We start from the raw sequence: 19,848 nt of genomic DNA, 5'->3' as shown, positions 1-19,848 counted from the left end.
GTCCATGCCCTGCTGTCCCGAGCGTTCTGGGGTGGGGAGCAGGGCGGCAGCAGCTCGCCAGGCCTCAGTGCCGTCTCTTCAGTTTGTCAGGTGTGCCTATGTCATCATCCTCATGGCGATTTACTGGTGCACAGAAGTCATCCCTCTGGCTGTCACTGCCCTCATGCCTGCCTTGTTTTTCCCGCTCTTCAAAATTCTGGACTCCAAACAGGTGAGCAGCCCCAGGGCATCCGGGCGGCTTCCTGCTTCTCTCCCAGTGACTCCTTCTCCGAGCCCTTCTCTGAGCTGCCTAGGACCCAGGGGACCAGATAATACCCTGTTTGTGGGCTCTCTCTGGCATAGAGACATACCCTTGACCCTCCATCCCCATTCCAAGCTGCCCTGAAGCCAGCATGCTCTGCTCGCCTATCTCTGGGGACTTGGGTGACCCTGAGCCCAAGTAGTGTGTGGTCAGGGGGCAGGCCTGATGGGGCCTCCATGCCGTCCTGCAGGTGTGCGTCCAGTACATGAAGGACACCAACATGCTGTTCCTGGGTGGCCTCATCGTGGCTGTGGCCGTGGAGCACTGGAACCTGCATAAGAGGATCGCCCTGCGCACGCTCCTCTGGGTGGGGGCCAAGCCTGCCCAGTAATTACGCCTTCTCTCTCTTACCGCAGGGCTCTGCAGTAGGCCCCAGGGCCAGGGAGGGGCATGTGGCACAGGCCAGATCCCCCACAGGCAAGGACTGGCCATGGCCTTACCTGGGCTTTGCAGCCAGGCAGACCCCTGGGTGGGTGGAGGCTGGATCAAGCCATGCCTGATACCCCTAGGGGCTTTGTGGGGAAAGCGGGAAAGAGATGGCTCAACTATGCAGCTCAGGGGGGAGCAGAAGGGTCATCCCTCCAAGGCTGGCACATCTACTCCCTCTGCAAAGCAGCTGCTTACCCCACCCTTCCCCCGTTACTCAGTCGTCTCACCCCTCTCCAGGATCTCCCCTGACAGTCACAGGCCATTCCGACCAAGCCGTGGAGTTGATACAGCAGAATCACCTGGGTGTACCGAGCGCCCACAGGGCCCCGGGCATGATACCGGGGGCTTATTTACCACCTCATCTGACTCTCACCGCACCTCTGAGGGTTGGGGATTATTCCCATCACCCGCGTTCTGTTCTGAGGCAGAGAGGGGTTAAATGGTTTGCTGACGTCACATGGGGATTAGACCGGGCCTGTCTGATGGGGCCTTGCCCCCTCTAATTGGGAACTCAGCAACGTGCTCCCTAAATGATGGCGTGACCCAGCCCAGCCCTGGGAAGGCAGGTTGGTAGGTCACAGTAAATCCCTCCTGCTGCGTCCTCACGTCAAGGGCCATGCTGGGCTCTGAGCACACAGAGGCCCCGGCCCGCCCGAGCACCCCTGGCGCCTCAGCAGCCTTGAGCGAGGGCTTTGTGACTCTCCGACCTGTCACCCGAGCCCCTCCAGTCAGTGGTTTACAGTGTCAAATCAGAAGCCATTGCATTTTCGAGAAACGTGAGGCCTCAGAGTTCCTGTTTTCAGGATCCTCTGAGTGGTTGGCTTTTCTCCGTCAGCGGGGGTGGGGCTCATTCTGGAGTGTGCTGGAGCGCCTTTGCTCCCAAACCCGGGGTGCCCAAACCCACAGCTTCTCTGCTCCTTCCTGTCACCTGGCTCCTCCTCCGAGCCTGGCTTCCAGCTGTCCAGGGCACTGCCTGTGCTGGGGGCGACCTGTATGTTGAGGCTCCCTTGATGCCTCGGAGCATCATGTTGAAGCCTCATTCATGACCCTCATCCTAGCCTGGATCCCAGCCTTTGTACTTATGGGTCCATGAGGTCTACCTGCATGGATACCAGCTAAAGCCCAGTGCAGTGCAGCCCCGAGACCCTTCTTCAGGCAAACAAATTAGTGGCCCTGGGGAGGAGCCTGACTGCAGAGGGGCATGGAGACCAAGAGGTTGAGTTCCATTTAGCCAACCACCCCTCCCAAGCTCCTCTGCTCCTGGCCTTGTGCCAGGTGTGTGGGACCCACGGAGAGGAACCAGACCTTCCCTGCTCATGTGCTAAGGAGAGAGCAGACATGGCAACAGTTTCAAATCCAGCCAGCGAGAAGTGTCCTAGAGAAGACTGAGGAGGGTGTGGTCAGCCCTACCTGGTGCGCACTGGGAAGGAGGTGACAGAGAAGGGATGCTGCCTGAAGGCTTTGAGAGACCGTGAGGAGTTTTCTAGGCAGATGACACAGGTGGCACAGAGGTGGAAGGTGGGGTGTTACACGGAAAGGGAACGTTTTCTGAATACTGTTTGGGGATCTGGTCCACTGCAGAGCGGAGGGCGGCAAAGAGTGTGAATGGAGGGAGGTGGGGCAGGGGATCAGCCGTGAAGGAGGTCCCACTTCCCAGGGCCCTCCCCGGCTCATCCTACCCTTGAAGGCTGACTCCACGCAGCCCTTCTGAACTTGTGAGGGGAGAGGTGGGGTCAGGGTGGGTGGGAATCTTCTAGATAGAAGTGGGAAGTTTGGTCTGCCTGCACACAGGGCTGCTCAGCGCACCCCTACGTCATATTAGGGCCGACTCTCCACACTGGGTCCACACAGACTGGATGCTGGTGCTTCCCTGGCTAGATGGTGAGCGCCTTAGGACCACGACTGAGGCTCAGGCTGCCTGGTGACCCGGTAGCCAGCAGAGTAGATGTCAGTAATGTTTGTGGGAGAGAGGGGCAGAGGGAGGAAGGGAAGGGAGGGAGGGAGGGAGGGAGGGAGGCAGGCACTAAAACTGCAATCCCCTCCTGGATAGCCAACCTTGAACTGGCCTCAGCACCTTGGCCCTGACCCCTGGCTTCGCTGCAGGGGGCGCCTAGCCCCCCGCTGCTCCCCAGGGGCTGTGAGAGGTGGGGGCGGGGATTCTCCGGCTTTCCTCCCTGCCCCTCCTCTGCAGGCTGATGCTGGGCTTCATGGGCGTCACGGCCTTTCTCTCCATGTGGATCAGCAACACGGCCACCACGGCCATGATGGTGCCCCTTGTGGAGGCCGTGCTGCGGCAGATGGAGGCCATGAGCGCAGCCACCGAGGCCAGCCTCGGGGCTCTGGAGCTGGCAGACAAGGGCAAGGCCGGCGAGCTGCCAGGTGAGGCCCTGGCCAGGGCAGCCTTCCCCTCTGTTGCCAACAGCTTTAGCCACCTCCCTGCTTCCTGGAGCCCTCCTTTTAGCAGGCACGTAGAGAAATACTTAGAAGACACTGTTTTCCTAAGTTTTAGGAATGTGATTAGTGCATAAAAGTTAGATCCTTGAGTAGAGCTTATAGCAAGTTCCTGCCCTCCGTTCCCGCCATCACTGAAATGAATACGTGTTGATTTGATCATTCATTTGGGTATCTTTTGAGCACCTACTGGATGCCCCTCAACCCCTTCTACCCCTACTCATCCTCAGGGCGGCCTCCTCTGAACAGGCCAAATCCCTCCACACTCTGTTCCCGCAGGTACTGGGGTTGGTCGTCCCACCTTTGCTTCCCCGCTAGGCACCGAGCTCAGGCGAGTCAGAGAGTGCCTGTGTTTTTCTCTGTCTTGTTCGCTACCCCATCCCCAGGGCCCGGCGTGGGGCCACTCAGGGCCTGTGCTGACAGCCTGATTGCCGGACCCTGGGCCAGGTCCTGGGGCTGCAGAGATGAAGCAGACACACTCCTATCGTGCAGCCCAGTGGGACGGAGTCAAGAGGCCCCTCGGAGAGTTCGTCTGACTTGGGGGAGGCCAAGGGTTGCCATTAGCCAGACACTGAGGGAGCGCAGAGAAGGGAGAGGCCTTGCTAGGAGGAGAGGACATCTGGGATGGATTTGGGCCCCTCCCTCCAGATGAAGGGAGCAGCTTGAGTAAGAGCAAGGAGGCAGGAAAGAAAGGAGTGTGTCTGACGTCGCTGACTGGGCTCGCCGAGGGACGTAGCTGGGGGTCACGTGGGGCCGGATAAGAGCACTGGGCTGGAGGCGGGGGACAGAACCTGGGCGGGGAGCCGGCAGACCTGGCATGCCTGGGTCCTCAGGTCAGCGGCAGGGTCAGGAGCTGAGGCTGGGCAGGTGGTCCCCAGTGTGCCCACGGCAGTGTGCCCACCACAGGGAGCCAAGAGAATTTTGAAGGTCCCTCCATGAGGCAGCGGGAGGTCGACAGGAAGAACATATGCAAGGCCATGACCCTGTGCGTGTGCTACGCAGCCAGCATCGGAGGCACTGCCACCCTGACCGGCACGGGACCCAACGTGGTGCTCCTGGGACAGATGCAAGAGTGAGTCGCTGGCCATGCCTTTTGGGGACAACAGTGGGGGGAGGATGGGGCTGGAGGGGCCCACCCACCTCTCCCTCCTCTTCAGCTGGGCTCTGGAGCCTGGATGGGTGTGGGGGCCGCCTGGCAGGGGTGAGAGGGTGGGCCGCCATCAGCCTCTGTGGCCCAACCTCCCTGCACATGCTCAGGACCCCACAGCACAGGAGCTGATGTCCACAGACCGGGTTGCTTTCTGCTCAGGACAAGTCCTGCCTTTCTTTCCTGGGCTCAGGATTCTCGCTCAGACAGGGAATGTGGATTGAACGTGGAGCTAGTCATGGGAATTGACAGTGTAATCCGAGAAGTGGGGTCCTTGGTTAAAACTTGTAGAAAATAGATGCCCCTAAAGATGCTCCCCTCAAAGCTGACTCACGACCTCGGTTGTTAATGGCGATGGTCCTATGACACCTGGAAAGGTTAGAGGTTAGGTCACCTGGTGCCTCACCGCCTCCTTCACTATGGCCCCTCTAATTGCCCTTGAGAGGGACGTGTGCCCCTGTGAGGCTCCAGGTAGACCATGGGGTGGTTTAGAACTTTCCAGCCTTGGCCACAAAGGGACCCAGGCTTTGAGGACCCAGTTCTGTTCTTGGTCTTGTGCCGGGTGGGGCTTGGGTCACAGAAGTGAGAGGAACCTGGGCCCTGCCCATGGGATACTCGTGGGCAGCTGAGGGTAGCAGACATCCAGAGAGTTCTGGCGGGTTGTGTAAATGAAAATAAGTACAAATTGCAGTGGGCGCAGAGGGAAGGAACAGAAGTACGACGGTGCCCGTCCTGTGCAGACAAACACCCTGGACAGGGGTCGGGAGGGCAGCTGGGAGGTGGGAAGGGCGGGCCTGCAGACACTCGAGATCCAACAAGCAGACTGTTTTGCTCCTGCGAGTGTTTTCTGTAATGACAGCCTTATGGTTTCCCCTGAAGTTCCTCTGGGCTGAATGGGAAAAGCTCTGTGGCTAGTTTGACACCCTTGGGCTAAAGGGAGCAGTGCCTGGGGTTGGGGGCGGAAGTGACCCTCCTCCAGCCCCCAGGAAACATCTTCTGGTCCCACCCTGGGAAGCTTTTGAGATTTGATTTCCTAAGGGGGGGGCCTTCCCTTGCAGAAGCCCACGGGGTGAGGTTCTGAGGCATCTGTGGACCCCCTGAAGCTGTTGGCCAAAATCTGTGTGTACAAAGGGGTATTTTTCTGGACTGAAGGGCCATGCCTTTCGCGAGCTTCTCAGCGGGGTGTGGACCTCCAGGAGGGGCAGTTGGTCGCTCCTCAGGCTTGCCTTGTGCGTGGCTGTGTTCTGGGGCCCTTGCTTGACTGGGGTAATGCTGAGGGACGGGTGTGGGTGGCTGGACTTCAGGAGGAGGGGGCCCCACTCCAGACCCCCTCTCGGGGCCCGGCAGCTGCTCAGCCTCCGCCCGCTCTCCGCAGCTCAGTGTCTGGTAGAGATGTGGACCAGCATTTTCCCCTTCAGATTGTTTCCTGACAGCAAAGACGTCGTGAACTTCGCCTCTTGGTTTGGATTTGCCTTCCCTAATATGCTGATCATGCTGCTGCTCTCCTGGCTGTGGCTCCGGTGTACTTATATGAGATTCAAGTAAGTCTGAGATGCTTACGGCACAGAGGATGTAACCGTGCCTCGGCTCAGCAGGGGAGTCTAGAGAGTCCCTCCTGCAGCCCCATCTCCTGCTAGTTTGCCCTCCAGTTCGCGCTACCCCTGCTGCTCACCGTGCCTCTGCACATGCTGTTCCCTCTTCCTGGAATGCCACTCCCTGCCTTCCTACCTTCCAACCTCCTCAGTCCTCAAGGCCAGTTCAAATGCTCCTTCCTCAGCGACACCTTTCCCAACTCCCCCTACCCCCATTCTGATTCTGACGGATTGCCTGCTCGCTGTTCCGGACTTCCCTGGGCACACCACGCCTTGCCCCTTGGCACCTGTAGTCATGCTCCAGTGCCAGCCCTCCCCTGACCTGAGCTCCTCTGTGGCCTGCGGTAAGTCCTCTCTGACCCCTACACCCGGCCGGGCTCCCAGCCCAGGGAGAAAGAGTAGGTGTATCGTTGTCAAAGCAATTAACAGGAAACTTTGTTCTTGGTGCCGGTCAACACTGCTGGACAGACTTCCACTTGGCTGCCAGTGTCTGTCAGGCCAGGTCACAGCAGACCTCCTGATAATATCCACGTCAGTCCAAACCCAGATTTACTGAATGCTTACAATGTTCCCAGCAGCGCACAGCTTCTGCAAAGTTTACCTTCCAGTTCCCAGCACACAGCTGACCAAGAGTCAACCTTGACAGCAGCCAGACTTTGGACAGAAACCATGATGTGTGGCTGACAAATACCTCAAAGTGTTGTTGTCATTTTTAAATGCACAAACTTCTCTATGGCGTGAAGGGGACCCTCTCACACTGGAGTATAGAGTACCTAGCTGTGAGCCATGTGCTCTGTGCCTTAACTCACAAGCCGCTTGAGCCCAGCAAAAAAACAGAGGCCTATGCGGCCCAGAGATCTCAGAGCTGACAGGTAAAGGTGCCCACGAAGACCTGTGCGTTAATGGGAAAAGGGGCACTCTGGTTAAGTCTTCTCCTGAAGGAGGAACTGCTTTCAAGACTGCCGTTCAAAAAATCTCTGTCCATAATCAAAGCAGCCATAATGACGACATAACGGTAGCTGTAGGCATTCGTCGCACACCCCACCCTGCCCGGTGTCCGGGCCCCCGTGTGAAAGGGAAGCTGCTCCTACGGGTGCTTGGCTGCAGTTTGAATCCCTCATCTGGTTGGTCGTGGAGAGCAATGTCAGGGTCATTCCCTCCAGCCTAATGCTGAAAAACTCTAGCTTCCTGAGTCTATGGGCAGCTTCCTAGGCCACATCCAGCCAAGGGAGCCACAGACCCTCCCAAGAGCACCCAGGACTCTTGGGATATTCCTGCTGGCTTACACCCAACTTTCCTCACCAGGCTAAGCCCTGAGTTAGGCATGACGGTTCTTCTGGCCCCTGCCAAGGGGCTCGGGGTCCCTTTGCCTCTCCTGCAGCGCACTGACCCAGTTCATCATGCACCCACCCAGCTCCCGGGGCCCCCACAGGAAAGCTGGATCCATCTGCCTGCATCCCGTGCCAGCCCAGCGGTCACCAGACGGATAAACCCAAAGATGAATGTGAAACCACTTAGTGTGAGAGGGACCTGAAGGCCCGGGGGCACCACTGCAGGGGGCCGGCACTGGACAACTGCATATATGATGCAGCCCCCAGAGCCTGCAGCCAGTGTGGTGTCGGGATGTGTCTCCAGCATCAGACAGGGGCTGGGCGGCTACCAAAGTCACCCCTTATCCTGGAAGCCTGAAGCCTCTGGTCCAGCCCCCGAGGCTCGAGAACGACAGGTGGCAGCAGATCGGTAGTGGGTGGAACACAGACGCTCTCAGGCCAAGGGGGCGAGGACAAGGAGGCCAGCTCCCACGCCAGCAGAGCCATCCCCATGCTGGATGATCTGGAGGTGTCCCTGGCGGGTGACCCTGAGGACAAACGTCCTTGCCCCTTGTCCAGAACGGAGATCTTGGCCGGCGGTGCAGACCTGAGTCCCCATCACTGCCACTTCCTTTCCTAACCCCCGAGCACCACGGGAAGCTGTGTCCCAACCTCCTTGAGTCCCTGCTCTAGGCCGTGCCCCATGCCCTGCATGGCCTTCACCCTCTCAAGGGTGGTTCCCGTCCAGCCCTGGCTTCAGCATTCGGCACCTCAGCATGTATTCCATTAACCCCTGTGCTCCTGGGAAGTCTGTTTTAGGGTCCCAGGAAGGACTCCCACAAGGGAAGCCTCTCTAGGGATAATCCTCTTGGCCTTGCCCCCCACCTTCAGGCTGACGGGGGCTGGAACGTGTGATTGGAATCCTCAGCGGATCCCTCGGCGTTGGCATCCTGTGTACCAGTGGCCCCAGTCAGCCCCTCCCCAAGGCTAGGTGCCCTCTATAACTCCTCCGAGATCCCTCCTCCTTCCTGCCCCCTCCTGCCAACACTCCCCAGGGAAGTCCTGCAGGGCGCCCTGGGCAGGCGTGTTGGCCAATGGGCACTGGTTCCTAGGGAGCCCATCCAAGAGCAGGACCTGGCTGGCTTCCCTCCTGCCTTAGCCACAGCTACTACAAGCCCCAGAGTCTTCTGGGTCCTTAATCCTACATGTCAGCTCCTTGCAATGCAAGTACCCACCCTGTTCCTGCCTGACCCAGTCTGCTGGGACCTGTCCTTGTTCCTTGTGTCCTCTTGAGCCACCTGCTGATGGGGACTGGCATCCTGGCACCATCGAAGGCAGCTCCAGGCCGCAGTGGGAGGAGGAAGACGGAGCACGTGAAGGAGCCTCGGCCCCACCTTGTGCCGGTTCCAGATTTCTCACGGCCACCCCCAGATGTCGGCAGCCACCGGTCTCTAGGCGACTGGCACCTGCCGGGACCCCGTTGCCAGCAGTGGCCTCGGCTCTGCTTCCTTCTGCTTCCGATGCTCCTGTCCATCCCCTGTTCCCTGTTTTGCTCAGCCTCCCACCCTCCTGACCATCCTCTCTTCCTACCGCCACTGTCCCTGACACCCCACCTGTGCCATCTCAGGCTTCTTCTGGGGGCATATGCTGGGCCCATAAAACAGAGACTTTGCCCCACTATGTCCTGTGAGGTAGGGTAGGCAGATGACAGAATTGGGGAGTGGGAAGGGACTTGCTCAAGGGCCCCCGGGTGACAGGCAGCCCTGTGTGGCTTTCTATCATGTTCTGCTGCCCAGTGTTCACGCTTCCATTCAACCAGCCCTGAGTCAACCAACACGCCCCGCCATCCTCTTGTCTTTGCATTCTCTAGTATTAAAGAGTCCTGGGGCTGCGGGCTGGAGAAGAAGAGTGAGGAGAAGGCTGCCCACGAGGTGCTGTGGGCGGAGTACAGGAAGCTGGGGCCCCTCTCCTTCGCTGAGGTCAACGTCCTTCTCTGCTTCTTCCTGCTGGTCGGCCTGTGGTTCTCCCGGGACCCCGGCTTCATGCCCGGCTGGCTGTCAATCACCTGGGTGGAGGGCAAGACAAAGTAAGTGGCTCCTCCCACAGCGCATCCCCATGGCTCTCCTCCTTTTCTGCTGTCCAGTTCTGGAGCACTCTGTTGGTTTCTGGACTCATTTTTGTCTCACCAGTCTTCCTGACAAGCTCACAGATGTGTTCTTGTGGCTCCTCTTGCCCCAACAGGCTGGCAGGGTAGCCAGGCTGTTATAGAGAGAGGTCGGTTGGGCTGGGACTGGGGCTCTCAGCGCTCTGGTTTCCAAGTCTCTGTTCTGCCATCTTTCGTTTCTCATCTTTCTTCAGGTCCGGGCGAGTCCCTCTGAAGACACACATCCTGGGGTCCAGAAGCTTCTTTAGACAGAGACTTGGCAAAAGGGGGGATATGAAGTTTCTCTCCTGGCTGTTATGTGGTCAGAATAGAAGAAAGGTTGAGAAACATGCATATCCTAGAAAGGGCAGGAGATGTGGACAGGGAGATTGCTGCCTGTTACTGCTCATTCCATTTTGAAGGTCTGCTTGGGGTAGCCCCAAAGTCCTCATGGCCACCCTGGTGAACCCAGAATCCCAGAGAATCTGGCTGGGAAGAGCTCATGAAGTTCACCTATGGAGCAACACAGACAGAGAGGGAAGCAAGCCGCTCAGAGCCACTCGAAGTTGGTGGCAGAGTTGGCCAAGAACGCTGGAGTCTCGGTGTCCAGCCAGGATTCAGTCTACCTCACCCCTCCTGATCTTGGCCTTTGGGGTTCCAGTTTTCTTAGTCAGATGAGCCTGTTTCCTCACGTGGGAGCATTCAGACACAGAGCAGGCTTGCTGCATGACTGTCGTGTAGCCAAGATGGGCTAATCCCGTGTGCTCCTCCCTGCCCAGGTATGCCTCCGATGCCACAGTGGCCATCTTTGTCGCCATCTTGCTATTCATTGTGCCTTCGCAGAAGCCCAAGTTCAACTTCTGCAGCCAGACTGAGGAAGGTAAGGCTCCTGTCCTGGCCTCCCATTCATCAGGGTTGGAGCCCTGGCAGCAAAGGATCTCCATGGTGTTCCCTGGGCCCGGGAGGGAGAACATCTCACCCTGCTGAAAAGGACTGTGGCTAGATTACAAAGTCTGGGCACAGCGTATTTTCTAAGGCTTCTCTGCATATTGTTTAGTGCAAAATCTCCTCTTTTGCTTTTTAAACATTTGAAATCGTATTTATTTTACAACAGGAACAGAAAGAGATTTCACATTTCCCATAATGCCATCAGTATTTTGGGGGTTTCTCTCTCCCTCCCAGTCTTTGTTAATATGCATATATATTATATGGCTATAATCAAAACACACATAATTTCAATCCTGTTTCTTTACTGGTTTTTGTTTTCATGTTTTTGCTCGTGGTTATGCTAGAAACATTTCCTGCTATCGCCACAGTCTTCCAATTCATTTTCTCTAATACCGGCATTATATTGTATCGGGGGCTGTAACCATTCCCCTGTCATGGAGCATTCTGGCTGTTTTGAATTCTTCATTATTATAAATAAATGTTTTCGTGAATATAGCTTTTTCTTTGAGGGTGTTTCTTCTTTAGGATAAATTTCTTGCAGTGATTGCAGCTGGGGTAAAAGAGTATATATGTCTTCAAGGCTTTTAAAATGTATTGGTAAATTGCTTTTCAAAAAGACTGCACCAATTTATAACACTAACAGGAGTGTGTAACAGCTTTACCATACCGTGTCTTTACCAGCAGTGGGTGTTGTAGTGATTACCGTAAATTTTAGCTGATTTACAGATATGGGACGGCACTCATTGTCCTTGCAGGCTTTTATTCCCCTGCATTAGATCTGTTTTATCTCTTTTGCTTGCTAATGCTGCTCTGGGCTATGTATGGGTTTTTGTTTTGTTTTTTTTCCTGGCCATGCTACGTGGCTTGTGGGATCTTAGGTCTCCAACCAGGGACTGAACCTGGGCCCTCAGCAGTGAAAGCACGGAGTCCTAACCACTGGACTGCCAGGGAATTCCCAATGTATGTGTGTGTGTTTTTATCATCTCTTCTCAGAAATGAAAACACCATTTTATCCACCTCCGCTGCTGAATTGGAAGGTGGCCCAGGAGAAAGTACCCTGGGGCATCGTGCTGCTCCTGGGGGGTGGCTTTGCTCTGGCTAAAGGATGCGAGGTAACTTCTCCACTGTGGGCTGCCTAGGGCCCCTTCCTTCACCAAGAGGGCAGCTGAGAACTGCTGCACCCCTCCTTCTTGGCACCCCAGGCCTGTGCCTGTGTGTTTCTGTGTCTGTCTTCTCCATGTAACTGTTCATTTCTTGAAGACAGGGCCTCTGCCTTGTCATCTAGGTACCCTGCACCATGAATAGTGCCTGGAATAGAGAAAGTACTCTCTGAGTGATTTTCAGAAATGAGTGAATGAGTGACCCTGGTTAGCCCAAAGGGATGGGGGATGCTGGGAGGTCTCCTGTGGGGTTTGGTAATAACAATCTCTGCTTTGATTTATTCTAGGCAGATCTTTCTTTCAAGTCTTTGTGAATATTTTCACCATTACCTTTGGTTCCTCTTCCTGCTGAACTTTGTTGATATGGTTGCCATTAAAAATTTTTTTTCTCTAGCTAGGTATGTAGTGACATAGGAGGAGAGGAAGAGCTTTTGGGGGAAAACACCCAAAAATGCAACTTTCTTACCTCCCCCCTTCCCTGATAGGGAAGAAATGAGCCAGAGGGAGGGATGCTTGGTGCTGCTCTCCTCTGTCCAACCGTTCATCCATCTATCCAGGAATAGAGCGTAATACACAGACTTGGTCTATCTTACTATTGCTGTTTCCTCAGCATCTAGGACAGAGCCTGGCACATAGTGGGTATACAACTATTATCTGGATGAACAGATCCATCCATTTAGTCACCTCTCCATCCATCTCTCATTCACTCATTCATTCATCATCAAACCTTCCTATCATGTCTGTGTTAGGTCAGGCACAGGAATTACAGAGGAGATTGATATATGGTCCCTGTTCTTGAGGATTTCACAGCCTAGAGAGGGGGGCATGTTTGGAAGAGCATTTCAGAAAGAAGTGACACATGAGTAAAGAAATCAGCGTGTTGTATCCAGCTGAGGAACAGCAGACGATAAGGCTGGTGAGGCTCACAGAAGCCACTTCACTGAGGGTCAAGATAGGGAGTGTGGACCTTATTCTGAAGGTGGTGGGTAGCTACTAAAGGGTTGAGGCCAGAGAGTAACTTGGTCAGATCTGCACTTGGGAAAAATCTCCTGGATGTCTGAAGTGGAGGCCTAGGCCGGACAGGGGTTGGGGAAGACCCAGTAGATGCTCCCTAGCCTTCATCTAACACAGGCTCAGAACACTGGACTCCATGGATCACTGTCTCCTCCTTGAAACTCCTTCCTCCTTTGGTCCCCAAGACATCATTTTCTCCTGTCTACTTCTAACTCTGACCATTCCTGCCCTGCCTCCTTGGTTGACTTTTCCTCTGTTCTCCCTTAAATATGAGTGTTCCTGAAGGTTCTGTCCTTGGCTGCTTCTTTGTTCACGTTTCATTCTCGCCCTGGACAATCCATTCTTAGCCTAAAGCCCCAAATCTAAATTCCCAATTTCTGGCTCAAATCACTCTCTTGAGCTTTAAGAACTGTGGGAGACAGAGAGGAGATGATGGACATGAGATGTTTTGGGTGACATGGTGACTGGGCATAAGAAATAAGGGGGACAGAGACCCCAGGATGACCCCCTAGCCTTCTAGGTTGGACACTAGGTGAGTCTAGTCACTGGGCTGGGGAGCCCAGGGGGAGCAGAAGATGAATTCAGGTTGGGGCATGTTGGGTCTGACACGCTCATGGGATATCTGGGTGGAAATCCAGACCAACTGGGCTGGAAACGAGGATTTAGGAGACAGCAGAGTGAGGATGGAGATTGAAATTGTGGGTATGAATTAGATCACCTATGGTAATGTATGCAGAGAGAGAGAATCAGAAGTGAAGGTGGGCTGAGCTCTTTGGAGACAGATGAAGGTCCCTCCAGGCTCCGGAGGAACTGTGAGCCACGAGCCCTGTGGTGACTGCCCTCCCTGTATTTCCCAGGCCTCGGGGCTGTCAGAATGGATGGGGAAGCAGATGGAGCCCTTGCATGCTGTGTCCCCAGCAGCCATCACCTTGATCTTGTCCACACTCATTGCTGTGCTCACAGAATGCACAAGCAACGTGGCTACCACCACCCTGTTCCTGCCCATCTTTGCCTCCATGGTAAGTAACCCTGCTGGGGGTGATGACCCTTAGTCGTCATTTCATAGGAAGTTGACCATATCCTGGGTCCCTAGAGAGGCAGTGACACCAGGGGCCCAAGCCTGGCCAGGTTCTGGAGACCTGGGTCCTGAGCCCTGCTCCAACACAGACTTGTGTGCCCTTGATGGCCCTGGGCCTGCGCTCAATGCTTTGCTGGTTCTTCTTTGTATCCTCCACGCTGACCAAAAGTGCTAAGCAACAACCAGGTGCTCTAAATTTATTTATAAATGTAATAGATTATTTCTCAAGCTGGGGAGACAGGGCTTACACCAAGGATGCCATGGGGGAATGATAGAGGGTCTCTCAGAATATAGCACAGGAGAGCAGAAGGCCTGCAGGACAGGGGGACACCATTGGCTGGAACCCACCAGGAAGAATCTTGGGGGAAATGGAGCCTGGGAATGGTGGCAGGGGAGAGGACGTTCTGGGAAGATGGAGTAGCCCACATAAAGGAAATGAAGTGCATGACTGAAAACTCCCAGAATCCTTGCTTGGCAAAAGCTCAGGGACTGGGGATCAGTGGGCACTGAGCCCAGAGAGGCTGCGGGTGGTGGTGGACGGGGATGCTGAGTGCCAGGCTAAAGAGCTGTGTTCCGTGGGCAAGCATGTTTTTGAATTGGGACTAAGAAGAAAGCAGAGCTTACAGGAAGCTCGACTGTGACCTTCTCTTGCATTTCCTTTTGTCACTCATCACTTGGCAGTACCAACCTCAAGGTGGTACAGAAAAAGCCCTAGGTTCGGAGTCAGAAGACCTGAGTTCAAGTTGTGGGATCCTCAAACCCGTCACTCGAGTTCTTTCTCCTACTCTTGTGCTGAGGGTCAAGTAGGATGAGGCCTATGAAAACCCGCTGTAGATGTAAAACGAGCTGGGGAGAGGCTGGGGCTGTCATTATGGAGTTGGGAGGACAGACTTACAAAGGCCTCAACGCAGGATTTTGAAGTTGGTAAATTTTCATTCAGTTGCCAGGGTGTTCACGTGTATAAAAAGCAAACCCAAGTGATTTTCTCCTTTTATTCCAAGAGAAGATGGAAGTATTAGAAAGAGCAAGGAGGCCCATCTCCCCCTCCCCTAAGCAGGCTGCCCAGGGCGAAAAGATGCCGAGGAACATCTTCTGATGCTGGTCATGCCATAGTGAGGACTCCTTCCCCTAGTAGAGGCCTGGCTTTGTCACCCCCAGACACTAGTCAAATGGGGGTCTTCACCTGAGAGGGTGGCCAGGCCCTTCGAAAACAAGCTTTTCTAGAATCCGAAGTCCTGACTTAGATTCCACACAGACCTCACACTCCTGCCTCAGCACCCACCTGCAGGCAAAGGGAAGGTGGTGACCCCCCAGCTGGGTCACAGAGGCACATGGGGTGCATACCCCATGGGGAAACCAGGAAGCAGACTGGTTCCTCTCAGTTACTCCTAGGAGTGTAACTGGCGCAGCCTTTTCAGAGACCTGTTTACCCATGGGAACCATAACCTGAAACCCGCTCATACCCTTTGACTCTGGGAATTTTTAATTTTTTTTCCAATAAAAAAAAATATTTATTTTTTCCTATGGTTTAGAATATATCAATACAGTGATACATGTATATATGTTATAATAAAACCCCCTATATTAAAAGTATATGCTAAAATACTTTCCTGATAGTGGTGAAAATAAAGAAAATTGGAGGCCACTGGTAAAAAAAATATTATGTACATATTTATATTTTGTGCATAGAAAGGTTTAAGATATAAAGTTTGTGAAAATAAAATGACAAGGATTTAAAAAAACCCTACTGCTAAGAGATTATACCGGACTCTGGGAATTTTATGTCCAGGAATCTGTCTTAGGAAAATCATCAGAGATGCCTACAAGCTTAAATTATAAAGATGCACATCAAAGAATTATTTGTTATAAAAATACTTCCATAATAGCAGAGATTGGTGAAATAAGTTATCATATATTCATACAATGTAATACTATCAAGCCATTTAAAAAAAAAAATCACAGTCCTGAAGGGTATTTCATAAAATGGGAACACATAATTTTTCAAAGCTGAAAATGTGATACATACACGTAGCCAGGAATCGTCTAATCATACCGAAGAGTATACAGACCCTTACAGACAACTCCTGTCTAATCATACCGAAGAGTATACAGACCCTTACGCTCTACCTTCCTCCCTAGAGACAACTCCTGTTACTAATTTCTTAGGTATCTTTCTGGACGTATTACACATGCACACACAGACACACACACTCTCCTTTTAAACAAATGGCATTATTCCATGGTCCTGTTCTGCACCTTATTAAATCTAATCATATATCTTGGCGATCCTTCCATTGTTAGCACATAAGACCTACTCAATTCTTCTTTTCAGTTGCAAACTATTCCATTGTTTGTATATATGTATTTTATTTGACCGTCCTGCTATTGATGGCCGTCGAGTCTGTTTCCTGTGTGTTTTGCTGTTACAATATTGCACTGAACATCTCCGCATATGTGTCTGCTCTCATGTGCAAGTAGATCTGCACGATAGATTATTAATTTTGATATTGACAGACATTACAAATTATTATATCATTCATTCATTCAACAAATATTTATGAGCATCTGTCTACTCTGTGCTAGATGTAGCTGAATTTTAAGCTTTGAACAGATGGATACCAAATTTCATACACAAAATGATCCCAAATGTGTACAAAAACACATCCATCCAGAGGCACACACACAGGTGAGAGATGTGGTCCCTGCCCTCTAGGCTCTCTCTGTGTCAGGACAGACAGACATGTACACACATGGGCTGCAGCAGTGCCCAGCATGGTCTCTGGCACATAGTAGGTGCCCAAGAAGTATATGCTGAGTGAATTGAGGGGGTTCAGAAAGGCTTTCCGGTAAGTTTAGCCTTCAGGGTCCAGCAGAGTTATCATCCAGCTGTGGCAAAGGGTAGAGGAGCCAGCAGGACAAAGGCACAGAGGTGGGAATGTACACAGTACATCAGGGAAAAGCTTTTTAGAGTGATGGTCCCCAGGAGCTTTTGTTTTCTGCATCTGTGACGTTGTAGTGCTGTGTTTTTCCCCAGTCACGTTCCATTGGCCTCAACCCGCTGTACATCATGATCCCCTGTACCCTGACTTCATCCTTTGCCTTCATGTTGCCCGTGGCCACCCCACCTAATGCCATCGTGTTTTCCTATGGACATCTCAAGGTTTCCGACATGGTAACGCAGCCGCTTTTATTCACTCCTATCAGCTATGATGCTTGTGTCATGAGGGATGCCCCATTTATTAATGACTTGTGGTGTCAAACAGTTTGGGACCAAATGTCCAGACCCAACTCATTATTTGCATTTATATGCAGCTTTTTCTTCTTTTTTGACATGATCTCTTATCTCATAGACTGTTCTGTCTCCCAAAGCTGAGAGGTGGGTTACAGAATCTCCCACCTGGAAGTGCCCGAGCAGCCACCAGGGGAGCCTTCCCTGAGCACTTGCAAGGGGTGAGGGTGGGAGTCCCACATGGACAAGATGGACTTCACAATCTAGTAAGAACCCGTGAGGACAGTCAGGAGGGGCAAGGCTGAGACGAGGGGAAATGTTAATGGCAGCCAGAGAGACTGACAGAGGTGTCTACAGACATGGAAGCAGGCAGGGGGAGAGACACCACTGCCTGGGAGCAGATGCTGCCTTGGAAACAAACGCTGCCAAGGGAGGAACTCTTCAGCTCTGCTTTGGCTTTATCCCAGCCTCCGGTGGGAGGAGGGCGGCTCTGCAGCTCCGGAGTGGGGAGAGGCAAGTGGGCAAGCAGGGGAGGCCAGGAAGGCGTTAGTTCACTCAGAGCCTCCGCTGGGTATCTTTGGGACTCCATGGAGCATTCTCACACAGAGGGTGGGTTCCAGAAACCAGGAATTGCAAACTCAATTCCAATCCCCAGTGAAAACTCTGCCACAGGGTTTGAAAGCAATGGTTAGTGAGCACCCGAAGAATGCAGAGCATGCCCTAGAAAGGCCAGCACGTGCCTGTGGGACGGTGAAGGCGCTGGGGTGAGCGCTGGACCTGCAGTCAGACCCGGGCCCCTCCAGCCACTCCCTCGCCTCCCTGAGGCCCAGGTTTCCAAACGTCCCAATGGGCCTGAAGAGCCCACATGTCCTGCCTGTTTCCCAGGCTGCTTTAGCAGTGGTGCTTCTTACTGGACACCAAGTTGCTCTGCCTGGGGGGTGGGGTGAGCACAGGGCCTGGCCCGGGGACGGGAGGGCCAGCAAACAGTCTGTCTGTCCTTTGTTCCCTTCTCCCAGAGTGCTGGTTCCCAAGGCCCATTCACCTTTGTTCTGACAGCCTGGCAGACCCCAGGGTGCTGACTCTGACCCTGTTTTTTTCCAGATGAAAACAGGACTAATAATGAACGTCATTGGAATCACCTGTGTATTTTTGGCCGTCAACACCTGGGGACGGGTCATATTTGACTTGGACAGTTTCCCTGACTGGGCTAATGTGACAGCACATTGAGACTTAGAAAGAGCCGCAAGACCACGCCCAAGGCCCCTGCCCTCCTGAGGACACCCGAACCTTCCAGTACAACTCATAGCAGAGCTTTGGGGTTCATGCCCCAAGGTGACCCCATGATGCCCACACCCCACGGAGACCCAGCCAACGGGCCACCTCTTCCTCCAAGCCTGGGGTCTCAGCTGGGGATGGGTGTCTGGAAGGCAGGCTCGGAAGTGAAGGGAGCCTCCCATAAGGCTGCTGGCGTCCATCTTTCCTGGGGGCCTGCCATCATCTCTGGGACAGGCAGGGTCCCACCCCCACTAAGCCTCGAGCCGGCCCCATGGCTGGGCTCTGGTGTTCTCTCGTCATCCAAATGGCAACCAAATCCCAGCTCTGGAGGTGAGAAAACAACCTTCCAGAGCCTGTGTCTCTCTCAGCTTACCTCGGGCTGCCTCAGATCCCTCCTGTCACTCGGAAGGGACAACCCAGCCTGGGGACAAAATGTCTGGTCCTGGGAAGCTTTCCACTGCTGGAGCGAGTGGGAATCAGAGCCTCCTGGGACCACCAGGAGTATGGTGCCACCTCCAAAGGATGAGGAATTTGAGTCGATAACTTCCGCACGACACCACCTGCAGCACCCCACTGACAGTTCACTGCTCCATTTGAACTGACAGTTTGGACCCCCTTCCCAGCTCTGTGGGGCACCTTCTTCAGCTCCTAGGCCCCTCTAATGTCTGGCCGACATTTGCTGGAATCCGCCCCTTTTGTCCCAGGCAGGTCAGTTTGGCTCTTCCGGGAGATGCTTTTCCTGCCCCACGACAGCTGGGATCACACTCCAAGTATGGGCAGTGATGGCCTCCTTTGGGGCCACAGGCGGAGGTCTAGGTCCTCCCTCACCTGCAGACCCAGAGGGAATACCTGTTAACCGCCAAAAGCAGGGTTCCTCTGTCATGCCAGAGTTTGGGCACCTCTGGGGAAAGCCTCCCTCTGCTGACTGGTCTTGGCAGTCTAGTCTGCTGCTGACAGAGCATCGTTGAGAACAAGCAGTGCCCGGCGGTCCCTGAGCAGACAGCCCCTGCCCATGAGTGAATCTCCCTGAAGCTGCTAGACAGACTCCAGAGTGGTCTGGGAACCCTCAGAACAACCTGTGAGAGACACATGAGAGAATCCTATCCTCCTACCACCAACCCAATTTCCCTTCCTTCTTGTGCTGCTCCATTGATGGTATTTTTCAGAGCAGGAGAAAGTATGGGAACCCAAGGAACTCCCATGCCCCACCCGAGGACCAAGCATACGCCACCTGGTTCCTGGGTGGGACGATGCCTGAGCACCCAGTCTGTCTCCCACGGAAGGTGCACGGCGCTGTCTCTGGCTTTCTGCTGTGTGTAGGGTGGGGGTGGGCAAGCAGGTGGATGAATGAACACTTACTGCCCAGTGTGCCAGGCCTCCCTGGCCCTGGTGCATCAGACAGTTATCTCATTCAGTCTTTGCAGCAGCCTGTGAGATAGGCAGGCATTATTAACCTCCTCTGTCTTTCATTAATACTGGGGCTCAGAGAGGCCAGGCCATGTCCAAAGTCACACATCAAGTTAGTGGTGGCTAAGGTTCCAATATGGATCTTCTGCTGCCATGTCCACTGCTGCTTCCTCTAGCCATTAAGGGCCTTGGCCTTACAGGGACGGTAGGGAAAGGTGGGTGGCCAAGAGCACATCTACCCCAAGGCCCTGCCTGCTCAGGGATCATTCACAAGAGCCCTTTCTGCTGCCTCCTCTGCGATGGGCTTAGGTCAGTCCTGCAACAGACAGGGCTGGTCTTTGCCCAGAGAAATAAAACCTTTGGT

General features: G+C 53.9%; 2 protein-coding genes across 3 annotated transcripts in view; one reads left to right on the top strand and one right to left on the bottom strand.

Moving 5' to 3' along the window:
* SLC13A5 (solute carrier family 13 member 5) overlaps positions 1-18,029 on the top strand; it is a 23,263-nt gene extending 5,234 nt beyond the window's left edge. Inside the window, exons 2-12 of the mRNA XM_060133778.1 lie at positions 83-211; positions 492-628; positions 2,922-3,109; positions 4,088-4,253; positions 5,747-5,869; positions 9,101-9,316; positions 10,153-10,253; positions 11,315-11,433; positions 13,353-13,514; positions 16,608-16,745; positions 17,904-18,029. Of these exons, the coding sequence (XP_059989761.1) occupies positions 83-211; positions 492-628; positions 2,922-3,109; positions 4,088-4,253; positions 5,747-5,869; positions 9,101-9,316; positions 10,153-10,253; positions 11,315-11,433; positions 13,353-13,514; positions 16,608-16,745; positions 17,904-18,029 (1,605 nt within the window). The remainder of the gene's footprint in view (positions 1-82; positions 212-491; positions 629-2,921; positions 3,110-4,087; positions 4,254-5,746; positions 5,870-9,100; positions 9,317-10,152; positions 10,254-11,314; positions 11,434-13,352; positions 13,515-16,607; positions 16,746-17,903) is intronic.
* Positions 1-19,848, bottom strand: part of C20H17orf100 (chromosome 20 C17orf100 homolog) — a 64,427-nt gene that overhangs the window by 17,538 nt on the left and 27,041 nt on the right. Inside the window, exon 3 of one of the 2 annotated variants that reach the window (XM_060133797.1) lies at positions 10,235-10,356. The exons of the other annotated variant lie outside the window; for it this stretch is intronic. The gene's annotated coding sequence lies outside the window, so the exon portion shown is untranslated. Of the gene's footprint in view, positions 1-10,234; positions 10,357-19,848 lie in introns of those variants that run through there. 2 annotated transcript variants of the gene reach the window in all.

The sequence above is a fragment of the Lagenorhynchus albirostris genome, chromosome 20, assembly GCF_949774975.1.
Source record: "Lagenorhynchus albirostris chromosome 20, mLagAlb1.1, whole genome shotgun sequence".
Classification (NCBI taxonomy): domain Eukaryota; kingdom Metazoa; phylum Chordata; class Mammalia; order Artiodactyla; family Delphinidae; genus Lagenorhynchus; species Lagenorhynchus albirostris.
Note: the sequence above shows the minus strand (reverse complement) of the source record. Positions and strands in the feature narration are given on the sequence as shown.